Genomic DNA, 15,658 nt, shown 5'->3' with positions numbered 1-15,658 from the left:
TGGAAAGATTCAATAGATCATGAAGAAAGATAGCCCATATGTGTTAACCACAACTCCGGCGAATAAAACAGGGGAGACTGACTTCGCAAACATCCTTAATGATGATAACTTATGGGTAAGATGTGCCAATGCGGGGGAAATGGAGACAGATCGAAAATTAATGATATCGCAAAATGTAAGGTGGAAAGTACAGTAAGGGTGGGAATAAGGGGAAAAAAGTGGAACGATAGGAGTGATAACAGGGGTATCAATGAGTGTAACAGCGGAGGAAATCAAGAAGAATAGGCCTATCAAGGGAGCAAAAGTTGTAAATGTTCAAAGAACGAAATCAACAAGAGATAGAGTGGAAAAGGACAGTGAAACAGTGTTAATAGAGTCTGAAGAAGAGATGTGGGCCATGACTGTGGAAAGTGTGGGTCGGGGTACCACCAAAGTCTTTCAGTGGATGTGAAGTAATGAGACGAGAGACAGATAGCCAAGGATAAGAGTGGAACAAAGAATCACGTACGCTGAAGCTGTCAAGATATCAGGGGAAAAGAAAAATAAAGAGCATGAAGTGGATACGGAAATCCAAAAACAACATTTGCAACATTTTATTCAGTATAAGAAGGCTCAAGCAGTAGTTAGAAGAACAGTACGCCAAGCAAAGAGGACGAGCTGGAGGAAATTCTGTGATGAAATAGGAAGAACCACACCAGTGAGAGACGTGTGGGGAATGATGAACAGGATGGGAGGAGACAGAATACCCAGTTAGGACATTTGAAGAGGAAACAGCAGTCTCAAGCAAGGAGAAAGCAGAGATTATGGCTGAATCATTCGTGATGGTACATCGTTCAGAAAATGTGTCAGAAGAATGGAGAAGGAGAAGATCAGTGTCACTGAGTCAGCATCTTCATGAGTTAAATAGGAAGGAAGAAACTGAACAAGTAGTGGATGATCTGTTTACCTTGGCAGAGATGGTGAGAGCAATTAAAAGAGCAAAGCCTACGTCTCCAGGAAAAGATTGAGTCATGTTAAAACCATTGGAGGAAAAGTCACTGCTGAAGCTGCTGGAGATGTTTAATAAAATACCAACTACCTGGAAAGAAGCAGAAGTGATTCCAAAGAGGAAACCTGGTAAGGATCCAACTAAACCCACTAGTCATAGACCAATAGATCCTGCTTCAAATTTATGTCAAATCATGGAAAGGATGATAGCAGATAGACCAAAATGGCCCGTATGGTCACCCCAATTATTGTCAGAGAGGCTTTAGGAAGGGAAGAAATACAGTAGATTCTGTGGTAAGATTAGAGACTGAAATAAGGAAGGTGCAAGTGAATAAAGAGAATGCAACAGCAGTATTTTCTGACAGAGAAAAGGCCTGTGATATAAAGTGGAGGGAGGGGTTACTGATCAAACTGGAGGGAAGATGTTTAACCGGGTAAGAATTGGGACAGACGTGTCAAATCAATGCACAGCGGAGGATGGCACACCTCAGGGGAGTGTGATAAGACCGTTACTCTTTATTATTATGATCAATGATGTATTTGGGAAACTTCCAGAAGATATAGGATTCACGACTAACATTTGCAGATCATATCAGGAAAATTAGAAGCGTTTCATTTGAGGATACGTTCTTATTATTATTATTGTTGTTGTTGTTGTTGTTATAATTATAAAGCAGGGCAGGGATGAGGTATGAGTCTGTGGGTATGTGAAAGGTTGATTTAGTCTGTAAACCTATTTTCTGATACACACTCCGGAGCAGAAGGTGGTGGTAATGCACCAATACGCTGGATGCCAGCCGCCGTGGAAATATAAGAAGAAGAAGAAGAAGTCAGTCCACCCATATAAACAATTTTTTTTTAATTCTTTATTGAACAAAAAGCACAAGGGATACAGTATCAAGCATAAAAAAAAATAAAAAATAAATAAAGCAAGGCAATAGATAAGGGATAGTCTACTAATAAAAAATTATAATAATAAATAATAATTCACAAAATATTCATAGAATCTACAAATACAAAAGATGAATATAAGTAAATAGAAATAAATAACATTGGGAATACATAAATAATAATCTTCAGAAGATCAGGAAGTAATTTATAATGAAACCATAATTTCTTTAAGCAACAAAGAATTTTTAGCAGCTTTCTTATTAGCTGATAAACAAAGAGAGTCATAAACACAAAAAATTCTACAATTGGGCTTCGAAAAAAAGTTACTTTACACTTATGAAGATAAAAATTGCCACATAAAGTAAGCAGCTTTAATCTGTCATCCATCTCCTTTGACCCGGAGTCCCAAATCAAAAACAGCCGCCCATATAAACACCTCTGTATTTATGTCTATGCAGTGTTGCCAACTATTTTTCATGGGAAGTTGCTAAAGGAAGGTCGATTTATTGCTAAAAGTTGCTAAATGATGTTGTGATGTCAGTGCGCGATGACGTCATCACATAATCACGACGCAAAATTGTCACTGAATACAAAAAATATATTTTATAAATGTTAATTTCGATTTGTTCATAAAATAATATAAATGCATAATATAATAATATAAAAATATAAATAACTGTATTTTTAAATACAATATTTAATTAGGCCTATTGAACACTTACACTTTTTTTAACGATTACAATTTCAGTTTTTTTTATTAGCTAGTAAACTAGTAAAACTACACATTCTGAACAATTATAGTTTTAAGCAATGTATTACTAGTTTGTTAGTATGCTACATTCTAAGAAATGTCTGTAAAAATAGTAAACTATATATAGAAATTTTCCGTATTTATCTTTCACAGGTTTTTTTTACCTACATTTTAAATCATGCATTGTATTTTATGTTTTCGGTTTATGGGGTTACAACGGATAATGGATAAAGTCCTGGAAATGTACTACCTTTTCCATTTTTACTAGATCAACTAACTGGTCAACAATCACAGGTACAAGCTACTAACTAACAAGGTGTGTCATGATAAGTGTGTTGGACTTGAAGCAGTGCTGTGCAGACCGATCGGTGTTTGACATCAAAGCACTGTGAAAGCGATTTAAAATCATGCTGATCCGTCTGCAGTCTATTAGCGCTCACGCTACTTTGATGTCATACACCGACTGGTCTGCGCAGCAGTGTTGCCAACTAATTTTTAGGGGAAGTTGCTAAAGGAAGATCGATTTGTTTCTAAAAGTTGCTAAATGACGTTGTGATGTCGTTGCGTGATGACGTCATTGCATAACCATTACACAAAACAGTGATTTTACGTAGAATACATAGTGATATTACTCAAATCTCAGCGAATTTTTTTTTTTAAATGTTATTTGTTAAAAAAAATATTATAAACAAAAATTATTGAACATTTTTTCTTAATTTGTAAAAGTAACATAAACTAAAGTCTAGCACATCTTTTATGATCAGATTTTTTTTTATTTAGATATTATTTAAATTCAACATTTTGAATTATTAATGGAACAGTTGGCAGAAAATGACACATTTTCCATGTTTTTTTCTTACAGTGTACCTAACTAACTAGTAAAATGCACCATTTGGAACTGAACAATTATAGCCCTTTTTTGCAGCAGTGTACTGGTAGTTAGTTAGTGTGCTACACTAAAAAAAATAAAATATAAAAAGAAATGGGACACGCTGGCTTCATGATAAGCACAGGTTATATGAAGTTCTTTATTATGGCGAGTTCCCCGCGAATCTTGACCCTGACTGACCCCCTATGATTGTACTCGTATGTCTTCAGTTTCTGACGTCGACTATTTCTGACAAGAAACGAAAATATCTTTTTAAAAACCACAAAGAAGAGGCTGGAAGAAGAGAAGAAGCATTAAAAGAACGTAAACCTGTAGGCTTAATTTTCCGATACCTGTATCTGCAGTCTAAAAGTTATAGTGGGATGCAAAACACTTACAGGTTTTGCTTAGACTTCGCGTGCAGCCGTGCATAAAACCTCACATCCCCTGGCGGTGAGGAAACTATTACTAGGTTTACCTGGTTGGTGAAAGTTTTTGTGTGCAGATCTCACCTATAGGCTGCCTACAGAGATGCGTTTTTTTTTTTGACAGCCTGCTATGGGGCAGGCAGCTAGCGGATCGTTAGGAAAGATAGGGAATGTGATCATTTATGGTTGGGCCTGAAATCGCTGATACAACCTTTAATTCAATTTTTTGTTTTTTAGCAAATTACTTTTTTCCAAGGAGACCATGTATGGATGTGCGCGCACACAAATACACAAGTTTGGATTTTAATAGTTCTATTGAAATGTTACCTAATTCTTATTATTGTTACATTAATCTTGTTTGTGGTGTTTTAGATATTGTGTTAATATTTGAAAAATTCAAACATTTAAATGTTCATTTATTATTTATTTTATATAATATTTTATTTAAATGTTATTCTATTTGCTCTATTTCATTTAAATGTGCTTCTAAACTCTGGGGTCAATTAAAAAGTGTTCTTTGATGGTCAGTGAAAATCACTTTATCAGTCTTTTTATTCAGCGAGTTCATCAGTGTGTGTTCGTTGCACTGCACTGCCATTCAGCTCAGTGGTATCATGTCTGTTAACATCAAACAACTCAAGAACTCAAGGTCTTTTTATTGTCATTCTGTACATGTTGCCACTAAGAACGAAATACTTACAGGACCAGCAGCGTAAAAAAAGATAATTAACATACAGCATACATAGAATAATTAAAACATAATTTAATAGACTAAAAAAAAATTTAAAAATAACATAGTAGATATAATATGTACAGTATAGTTATAAGGTACTCATTGCTTTTCTTTAGGCCTTACTTAAAACAGTCAAAGGGGCCTCCAACCAAATTTTGCTTAGGGCCCCCAAAGGTCTAGGGCCGGCTCTGCCTCTCCAGGTTGATGTGCTGCTTGGCTGGCTAGCTGTTCAGTGGTTTCCTCTTTTTGTGTAATTTACATGCAAAAAAGAATTTTTTTAGCATTTGAGTCACTTTACAAAAGTTGCTAAAAGTTGTAAAAATCTTTTTAAAAATAGCTAAATTTCTTGCTAAGTGCTTTTTGGAAAAAAAAATCTAGCAACAAAATTGCTGTTGGCAACACTGTATATGGTCCGCTCGGCCGCAGGGGGCGCTTCGCGGCTGCAGCTTCCCACGAGAATCAGGAGGAGAAGAAGAAGAACAACATCCGGGCATTGTTCCGCCGCTAGAGAAACCGCTGACAGGAGGAGCTCGCGCTCTTCTACGAACCACAGAGAGCGCCTTTGTTTACTCTCAACATGGAGGCAAGTATTTCTGTTTGATTCGTGTTTGGGGCGGGATTATATTCGACAGACGCGTGTGATCCCCGCACAGTAGTTCTGCGCGCGGAGAGAACACAGCCGCTCTCTTCAGCCCCGAGCGCGTCTGATTCTCTCTGTGTGTGTGTGTGTGTGTGTGTGTGTGTGTGTGTGTGTGTGTGTGTGTGTGTGTGTGTGTGTGTGTGTGTGTGTGTGTGTGTAGGCGCAGGAGGCCCCGCTCACAGACGCGAAGCACCGCTCCAGATCACGATCGGCGGACCGGAAGCGGAAGTCAGGTAAACCGGGTTCACGAAGGACGGCATGTCGCATGTACGTTCCACTGATTCTCACAACACACATTAGTCAGATGGATATAATTAGAGCTCTTTTGTTGCAGTATGATCAGGGGGAAAAAGCAAAAGCACAGTTATTGGTTGTTAGTGGTTGGGAACAGAGCTGTTAAAGCCGTAAGCATCTTAAAAACACCTCTGCGCACACACAAAGCAAACCGGATGTGTCCGCGCCTCAGACAGTCCCTCATTCATATCTTGTGTTCTTCCAGCAGACAAGCGGCACAGACGCAGCCACAGCAGGAGCAAACAGGTAACTAATCTCAGTCCCTCGGTGCATGTAGAGCTAAACTAGAGCGGTCTGATCAGCAGCTGTACTGGCGTCTCTAGTAGTTTAGTGCTGGGTGAGTATGCAGGAGATAGACTCAGTGCATGTACTCTAAAGTTTATCTGATAGAGATTACAGAGGGAGGGAAATGTCTGTTTGGGAGCTTTTTTATTTTAGATCGTATGATAACATTTCTATAATAAATTATACTCAGCGTGCTAATGCACGAAGAGACTCTCTGAAGGGAAGACGCTGCTGACAGATAGCAAATTATATGCCTACTACCTGCACAGGTAACTATCAGTCATTTAAACTTATTTGCCTATTACACCAAATCTTTGTGTCTCTCAACCCCAGTTACTGCCTCTCTTTGTAGACGCCGGCAGAGTTGCACAGTGCTGAAGCATGTTTAACAGATTATATTACTCCTCTTGAGTTGACCGCGTGGCTGTTCTGTTCTTGAACGGTACAAGGCCTGAATGGCAGTTTGTGGCGATGTGTTTTTAATATTTTGAGCCTCTGAGCTGGAACCGAGAGAGCTATGGGTCAGATTGACTCCAGAGCATCTCTACAGACCCAGAGCTCCTTACACTCAGCATTAAACACTGTGCACTCACCTCCAGCGCATTCAGACAGCTTTCTTCACTTCTCACGCTTCGTTATGAAGCTGAAATACTTTTTATTTGAATATAGCCCGTAATAATGACAGAGCAAAAACTACATTTGAGAGTTAATTACATTGTGAATAACGTTTAGTCGAGTAGATCAAGACCAGGAATGTGCAAGTAAATGGGGTTCATTTTGATTTTATGTTTATGTACACTACAGTTCAACAGTTCGGGATCTTGTAACTGATCTCTTACTCTCATCAAGGCTGCATTTATTTGATCAGAAATACAGAAAAAAAACAGTGATCTTGAAAATGTTATTACGATATAAAATAATGGTTTCTATTTTAATATCCTTTAAAATATAATTTATTTCTGTGATGCAAAGCTGTATTTTCAGCATCATTACTCCAGTCTTCAGTGTCACATGATCTTCAGAAATCATTCTAATATGATGATTTATTATCAGAATTTTCATTGTTGGAAACTGTTGTGCTGACAAATATTTGTTTGGAAACTGCGATAATTTTTTCAGGATTCTTTTGATGAATAAAGAGTTAAAAAGAAGAGCATTTATTCAAAATATAAATCTTTTCTAACAATATAAATCTTTGCTATCACTTCTTATCAATTTAACACATCCTTGCTGAATAAAAGATTTAATTTATTTAAAAAAAAAGAAAGAATAAAATATACTGACCCCAAACTTTGAACTGTAGTGTATATTGTTAGAAAAGATTTCTATTTTAAATAAATGCTCTTCTTTTTATCTTTTTATTCATCAAAGAATCCTGAAAAGCATCACAGGTTCCAGAAGAATCTGAAGCAGCAGAACAGTTTCAGCTCTGATAATAAATCATCATATTAGAATGATTTCTGAAGATCATGTGACACTGAAGACTGCAGTAATGATGCTGAAAATACAGCTGCACATCACAGAAATAAATTACACTTTAATGTATATTAAAATAGAAAAGTGTTATTTTACATCATAATAATATTTCACAATATTACATTTTTTTCCTGTATTTCTGATCAAATAAATGCATCCTTGATGAGCAGAAGAGACTCCTGTAAAAACATTAAAAATCATTCTGATCTGAAACTATTGACCGCTAGTGTAGGAGAAAAAGAAGAAAAGATATCTGTGTAGATATCTCACAATAAAGATCTCCCGGGTCTTTTTCTCTTTTTCCTGAACACTGAACAAATTTTAAAATTTCTCATAAATGTAAAATTAAACTCTACACTCTGAACTCGTATGAAGTTGGAATATGGCATATAAAAACTGAAAAACTTTTCATAATGTATTTTTCAGAATTATTTTTAAAATTAGTTTGTTCTCAAACCAACTTACTAACTCTCTTTATTGCACTATTTTCCTGAAAGAGACCAATTCTTCTTAAAACAGGCACGGAAGAAAGCTCTGCGGTGTCAGAGCGGATCAGATAAAGACATGGAGACGTCAGATAAAGACATGGACGAGCGGCATCGCAGAAAAGACAAGAAGTCCCCCAGACTGAGAAGCCTGTCCCGATCACGCTCGAGGGAAAGGTACTCTCCTTTCTGATTCCGTCTGAATTCATTCAGCCAGTCAGGTTTAGTGTGCTTAGATGTCAGCTGATATTTTACTGTAGGCGACATCATAATCGAAACTGGGACAAAAAAAGGTCGAGATCGAGGAGTCGTGACAAGAAGAGACGGGCCAAGTCTCGATCCAACTCCAGAAGCAAACACAGACATCGCAGCAGGAGCCGCAGCAAGAGCAGGTTGCTGGTTTGGGATTTTGCATTAAACTGAATGGAAATGAGGGTTTTTGCTAAAACTGTGAGATGGTATCATTTTGTCTAGGGAGAAGAAGAAGAAGAGGACCGAGAAAGCGCGGAGGAAAAGTCTCAGTCGGTCAGTGAGTCCGGTGACCTTCAGGGGCAGAAACACAGCCATGGATGCTCAGGAGGCTTTGGCCAGAAGGTAGAGCGCCCACAGTTTCCCAGAACTACCAAATATATGATCAGCACACATATAGACTCTTGGTCTTTCAGGACTAGGGTTGGGAATCGTTAGACATTTTCCGGTTCAGTTTCTGGTTCCATTAAAATCATTAAACAACTATTAAAATAATAGTGGTAAGGAAAACTGCACAATACTCAAATACTCAATGCTCAATACTGTTTATTACTTACTGTCAACTTAATTTAAAGGTTGTCAATGTCAAAATTCAACATATATATTACAGTATACAAATTTTCAGGTTCCGATTCCATTTAAAAAAACTATTATTATGTTTTTTTACTATTTTACCTTCATTGAATGTAGTGTTGCTGGAAGGTAGTAAGTAATGCTGAGTAATGCTACTCCATCAATCAGCATGTGCTTCAAAGTTGATGTTTTTTACACTATCAATAACATTTTGCCTTTCAAGCAGGAATAAGGTTGGCCAAATAGTCACTTGAGGGCTAAGACACTTGTTCATTTCCCTAAATTAATTAAATATAAACTGTTATACTTATAACCATGTGTACACACACTCCATAAAGTCCCTATTTTACAAATAATAATGCAGTCAGGAGATGCTGTGATGCAATGAGTGGTTTCCACATTTTAAAACATTTAAAATGCATGAAAATAAATATTTTCTATCACTTTGTTTATCACTCTTGAAATGAGCTGTACAAATACTAATCAAGCTCTGATTTGGACCACAGTAAAACTCACCTGGTGGATGAGAAGCCTTGCAGTTTTCACGTTCACTGAATATATTCTCCTCTCTCTCTCAGGTTGGAGAGAGCAAAGAAGCTTCAAGAACAGAAAGAAAAAGAGTTGTTGGAAAAACGGCAACAGCCAGAGAGCGCAGCAGGCAAGTAACCAATCATCAGATCATCATCAGATGATCACCTGAGCTCAGCACCACATCTCTCTGATCTGTGTGTGGTTTCCCAGCAGCAGCAGCTCCGCTCGTGTGCGATACGGTCACCGCAGCACCCGGTCCTGGCCTGAACGTTGCAGCGCTGCTCGCGTCCGGCACACAGGTCACTCCTCAGATCGCAATGGCCGCTCAGATGGCAGCGCTTCAGGCCAAAACGCTGGCAGAGACGGGCATCGCTGTGCCGAGCTTCTACAATCCCTCAGCGGTGAACCCAATGAAGTTTGCAGAGCAGGAGAAGAAGAGGAAAAAGTTGTGGCAGGGGAAAAAAGAAGGGGTGAGGACTCGCAAAGTCTCTGATAATATCATAATTTTGTTGCCGAGTAATACGATAGCACTTATATCGTTAGGATTAACTGTTCTGTTCATTATAAACTTCATGTAATATAAAATGTATATACTAATCCTCCTCCTCTTCTTCCACTGCTCCTGAGTCTATAGCAGCCCATAGAACAGTTTATGGGAACGTTATAAAATTTGGTAGACTGAGAGAGGATAGCCCGAACATTAACCAAAGCAAATTTGGATTTTCTCACTCAAATCCTCCAGCGCCACCGACAGCTCAACCGTGCATCTGTCAAAAGCGTGTGAACCCATCCTAAACAATTCATGCAATTTTTACCAAAACTGGCTCTGATCATCTTCAGACCAAGCTTTTTGATAAAACAAACTGTTTTTAACTTCTGAACAGTCTGACCAATAACCACAAGACTCTTAGGCACCAGAAAATACTCTTTAGTGCTCGTTTTGCCTTTGATCAGAGATTTGCAGTACTAGCTGCATCTCATTCTAGTAACAGTACTTCTAAGGCTTATATGTGTCTTATAGATGTTAAGCATTAATATGTGTTTATGTTGTAGGAAACAAACAAAAAGTCACAAACAGCTGAGCTTTGGGAGAAGCTGAATTTTGGCAATAAAGACCAAAACGTGAAATTTCGCAAACTTATGGGCATCAAAGTAAGAGTTCTCCTTTTCTACTTTTTATTCGAAATGCTCTCAATGTGTGAAGTGGAGAAATCGCTCATTTTAATATAGAAATTTTATGTTGTTGTAGTTTGTATTCATATTTTGAATTGGCTTCAAGGCAACTTTCTCATTTCTGTTTAGTTTGCTTTTCATCAAGTTTTTATATTGCGATTAACGAGGATGTTTTAGTAGTTTTAGTTGATGCTGATGACCCTGTTGTGTTCGCCGTAGGGTGAGGAAGAAGAAGGTAGCTCGTCAGGAGCTGCTACTGAAGAAGGACTCAAAACCTTGCAGCAGCAGGAGGAGATGTTCCGCAATCTGGACGTCCAGTATGAGATGGCCCGTTCACAGACACACACGCAGAGAGGAATGGGCCTTGGATTCTCCTCCTCGTTTTCCTCGAGGGGCATGGATGCCGTCTGAACATTCTGTGTCTGTGCTTCTCATTTCTGTAGATTCTGGCCGACGTCGCCGCTGTAAAGCTGATTTGTACGTGCTTGTAGAGAATCCTGGTGCATTAGCTTGCATGTGTCGTTTTATTCGTTTTGAAAATTCACCTGTAAATACAGTTGATTGCTCAAGCATGTATCGTTGCTTGGACTCTGAGTTGTTTAATATTGTAAAGCTTTTGTTTGGATTTTGGAAACACGATTGTATATTTCACTGTGTTTGTATCGAACCTGTCTAAAGCTAACGATTCCTGATATATCAGTGACCAAGGTGTACCAGGGGCTATGATATATTATGAATGCTGTAATGCTTTTAATAAAATGGTTACTACGTAAATACAGTAAGGATGCAAGTTTGACATTTCAACCAAAAAAACAGAGCAACACCATTTCACATTTAGAGCAATGAAATTCAACATTTCATCATTTGATTATACATTTTTGATCTTTGACTACTTCTACTAAAAGAAGCTGACGTTGAAAGATTGGAACAAGTTTTGGCAAAGCAAGTGTATTTATATAACACATTTCACACACAGTGGTAATTCAATATGCTTTACGTAAAAAAAATAACTACAACAATAAAAGAGAAATTGATTTAAAATAATTTAAACGGTAAATAATATAATGCAATCATTGGGCCGTATCACAGAGCTCACTCGGTAAATGCACAGCTAAATGCTATTTCTAACGGACTTGATCCTGATGATCTGATGCTTTATTCAGTGAGCAAATCTGCAATGCCATTTAGTGATTTTTAAAAACGTTATAGTACTTTAAAAGGGATGAACAAGTTTCTCCAAGTCTTGACCGGAAACAAAAAATATAATTCTTGCAATGTTTTTTAGATGATAGTATGCTGATTTAGTTACTGCTTTGACATGACTACCGAAACTAAGGTCTGTCTCCAGAATCACACCAAGATTCCTGACTTGATTTTTAGTTGTTTGACCCCTAGAGTCAAGGTATGCATTCACCTTGAGAACTTCATCTTTGTTTCCAAATGCAATGACTTCAGTTTTTTCCTTGTTTAACTGAAGAAAGTTCTGGCACATCCAACTGTTAATTTCATCAATACATTGGCAGAGGGAATCAATGAAGCTGTCAATTTGGAGATAAGGCTAGGTAAATCTGGGTATCATCAGCATAGCTGTGAAAGGCAATTTGGTTCTTTCTCATTATCTGACTTAGTGGGAGCATATACAGGCTAAACAAGAGCGGTCCCAGAACTGAGCCTTGTGGGACTCCACATGCCAAGGACGTCCACCCAGTTTTCAAGTCTCTCTAAATGTATGTTATGATCAGCCAGACTGAAAATTGTCTAGGTATTCATTTGAGTTTAAGAAGCTTTTCAGCTTCTTAAAATCTTACGATTTTGAAAACAACATTTTCAATGATCTTGGCTATTAATTCAAGTTTTTTTTTCAATTCAAGTTTATTTGTATAGCGCTTTTTACGATACAAATCATTGCAAAGCAACTTTACAGAAAATTAAGTTTCTACAATATTTAGTAGTAGCTTATCAGTGATGACTGTCAGTTTATGTGTATACGGCAGAAATGTTCAGAAAAATCAATAAAAGACATAAACAAACAGACGATTAACAGCAATTATGCAATCAAACTTGTAGCAAAATGTGGTGACATCATCTCTTCTCAGGTGTTCTGGATCCAGACTGGAGCTTGTGTAAATCCTAGTTACCACGGGATGTAAATCCAGCAGAAACAGAGAAATAGAGAAATAGAGACATAATTAGCGTAGCTGCTGTTCCAGCCAAGTAAAATTAATTAGTTTAACCCAAGCTAAAGAATAATAATGCACATTTGATCAGATATAACTGCAGTCCAAAATTATGAGATGCATTATTTGAATGCTTGGCCAAAGAGGTGTGTTTTTAATCTAGATTTAAACAGAGGAAGTGTGTCTGAACCCTGAACATTATCAGGAAGGCTATTCCAGAGTTTGGGAGCCAAATGCGAAAAAGCTCTACCTCCTTTAGTGGACTTTGCAATCCTAGGTACTATCAAAAGTCCAGCGTTTTTGTGACCTTAGGGAGTGTGATGGGTTGTAGCGTGTTAGAAGACTAGTTAGGTACGCAGGAGCTAAACCATTAAGGGCCTTATAAGTAAGTAATTATATTTTGTAACTGATACGGAACTTAATAGGTAGCCAGTGCAGAGACTGTAGTATTGGGGTAATATGATCATATTTTCTTGACCTGGTAAGGACTCTAGCCGCTGCATTTTGGACTACCTGTAGCTTGTTTATTGAGGATGCAGGACAACCAGCTAGCAGTGCATTACAATAGTCCAGTCTAGAGGTCTATGAATGCATGAACTAGCTTTTCTGCATCAGGAACAGGTAACATGTTTCGTAGCTTGGCAATGTTTCTAAGATGGAAGAATGCTGTTTTTGTAACATGGGAAATATGATTTTCAAAAGACAAGTTGCTGTCTAATATAACACCCAGACTTTTTGACTGTAGAGGAGGTAACAGTACATCCGTCTAATTGCAAATTGTAATCTACGAGATTCTGTGTAATGTTTTCTGGTCCAATAAGTAATATCTCTGTCTTATCTGAATTTAATTGGAGAAAATTATTGGTCATCCAATATTTTACATTTTTAACACACTCTGTTAGCTCAGATAATTTAGAAGTTTCACCTGGTCTTGTTGAAATATATAGTTGAGTATCATTAGCATAACAGTGGAAACTAATCCCGTATTTTCTAATGATATTACCAAGGGGCAACATGTATATTGAAAATAGCAGAGGACCTAGGACAGATCCTTGTGGCACTCCATATTTTACTGGTGATAAATGAGATGACTCCCCGTTTAAATAAACAAAGTGGTAGCGATCGGACAGGTAGGATCTAAACCATCTTAAAGCCTGCCCTTGGATACCTGCATAGTTTTGTAATCTATCTATGAGTATGTCGTGATATATGGTGTCGAACGCAGCACTAAGATCAAGTAAAACTAGCAATGAGATGCAGCCTTGATCTGATGCAAGAAGCAAGTCATTTGTAATTTTAACAAGTGCAGTTTCTGTGCTATGATGGGGCCTGAAACCCGACTGAAATTCTTCATAGAGATCATTTTTTTGCAGGTAGGAACACTTATTAAAAGAAGATTTGATATTGGTTTATAGTTGCTCAATATGGTGTTATCAAGATTGCTCTTTTTCAGAAGGGGCTTAACAACTGCAGTTTTCAGGGAGTTTGGAAAAGTCCCAGAAAGAAGTGAGGCGTTCACCACTTCTAAGAGATCGGCTTCTAAACAGTTAAACACACTTTTGAGAAAAAAAAAATAGACGTGGGAGGTGTGTCAAGACAGCAGGTTGACATTTTCAGGTCCTGTACTATTTATTCCAAAATTTAGCCACTATTAACGTAGTATTTGCCTAGTCCTTGTACTAGCTTGCATTACTGTGATCTACTTCTAATTTAAACTACCTGAGAAAATACGCATACTAAAATGAATGATTAGAAATGGTTATTACAAGTGTTCCAGTGTAAGGTCAACTACACACCAGAGATTTGACTGATTATTAAATGCTAGCTTACTATAGTGCATATTAATAAGCATACAATATAGTATACTCTTGGGTTTTATTTGAGTGAATATAGGCTATATCTTGCACACTTAGTATAGTCACCTGATAGTATTGTTCAAAATCCAAAATCAAGTTGACAAATATCCTCTTCAAACCAAAGTGCCTCTTTTAAATATAAATGGTAATTGTGATTATTATTAGAAGTGTATAATACTAATAACGAATGGTCATTTAAAAACAATTGTGGGTCATTTGAATTATAAATGGACTATAAAATGAATGCAAAATGTTTTTATATGTTTTCATTATAAAATTATTACATGACAAAGTGAGTTCATAATGCATTCTGCATAAAATAGTAATCACTGAAAAAATCTAATAACATTCTGTTCACAATTGTATTACATTTTTGAAAAAAAAAATGACATTATGAACATTTGTTACAGTTAACTTACTACATTGTGAGTTGCTACATGATGCATCCCTAATCTTTCTTGTCACTGGGATATCCAAATATTATTTATTTACACATAAGACAGAACCATCTGCTGAATCATGTGAAGCCGCAAAAACTGCACTTCTCCTGAAGGCCCACATCACAGGAAGCTACGCAGGTTTATCACCCTTCTTTCAAATCCAGCACAGAGGCACTGCCATTCATTTCGAGCTGCTGGTTTATTCCAGACATTTCCAGCTTCTGTATGGGCTTCAGATCATCGTCACTCCTGGCAAGTTTGTCCATTGCATTAGCGACTAATGCAGCATCACGTTCCCTGCTCAGAGAACCGGGGTTACATAATTCACCCAGATGTTTTTATGACATTAATTCATAACTGGTCTTACCTGTTTAAACAAGGATGTGGCTTTTGTAATGCCAAAATTGCTGAAGTACAAGCACAAGACTAGACCATGCTATTTCAATGAACCCTAAAGTCTTCTGTTAGAAATGCAAACACACTGCTGTCTGTGATTGATGGAAGGCCTTGAGCTGAAGAGATTGAAAGACCGGGCCAGAGCTAAAGGGATGGAGGTCTAAAAACTGGAGCTGTGTTTCTTCCTGTAACTGTGGAAATGAACTGTTGATCAGTCCGCTCAGAAATGTCAAGGTCAAGGCTGCATGGCCAAAGACAGCTCCAGCAAAAATAGCAAATTTAACATGGTAGCTGGGTTGGTTTTCACTGTGAACGTCTGTGTCTGAGAAAGAGAGGGAGCATCGGATCCTACAAAAGAAATGAGTAAATATAATAAATAAACTGAAATTTAATTCATTTGAAGAATTATCTGATCATATACAGTA

General features: G+C 37.5%; 1 protein-coding gene across 16 annotated transcripts; it reads left to right on the top strand.

Annotated features, from left to right (window-relative positions):
- The first annotated feature begins 766 nt into the window (after positions 1 to 766).
- On the top strand, positions 767 to 11,142 carry LOC109078079 (arginine/serine-rich coiled-coil protein 2-like). 16 transcript variants are annotated; one of them, XM_019093390.1, is made up of 11 exons: positions 767 to 1,116; positions 5,085 to 5,241; positions 5,459 to 5,531; positions 5,801 to 5,838; positions 7,851 to 8,015; positions 8,099 to 8,230; positions 8,313 to 8,432; positions 9,239 to 9,318; positions 9,402 to 9,661; positions 10,245 to 10,343; positions 10,584 to 11,142. In XM_019093390.1, exons 1-11 carry the CDS (start codon positions 1,011 to 1,013, stop codon positions 10,773 to 10,775), a joined length of 1,422 nt encoding a protein of 473 aa, XP_018948935.1. In that variant the 5' UTR covers positions 767 to 1,010; the 3' UTR covers positions 10,776 to 11,142. The 16 variants fall into 16 exon arrangements, with proteins under 16 accessions (XP_018948935.1, XP_018948933.1, XP_018948931.1 ...); XM_019093388.2 differs by having other exon boundaries at positions 936 to 1,116; positions 5,459 to 5,565; positions 7,873 to 8,015; XM_019093386.2 differs by having other exon boundaries at positions 936 to 1,116; positions 5,459 to 5,565; positions 5,798 to 5,838; positions 7,873 to 8,015.
- The last annotated feature ends 4,516 nt before the right edge of the window (positions 11,143 to 15,658 follow it).

Source organism: Cyprinus carpio, chromosome A5, assembly GCF_018340385.1.
Source record: "Cyprinus carpio isolate SPL01 chromosome A5, ASM1834038v1, whole genome shotgun sequence".
NCBI lineage: Eukaryota > Metazoa > Chordata > Actinopteri > Cypriniformes > Cyprinidae > Cyprinus > Cyprinus carpio.
This window is presented reverse-complemented; position numbering and strand designations above follow the sequence as displayed.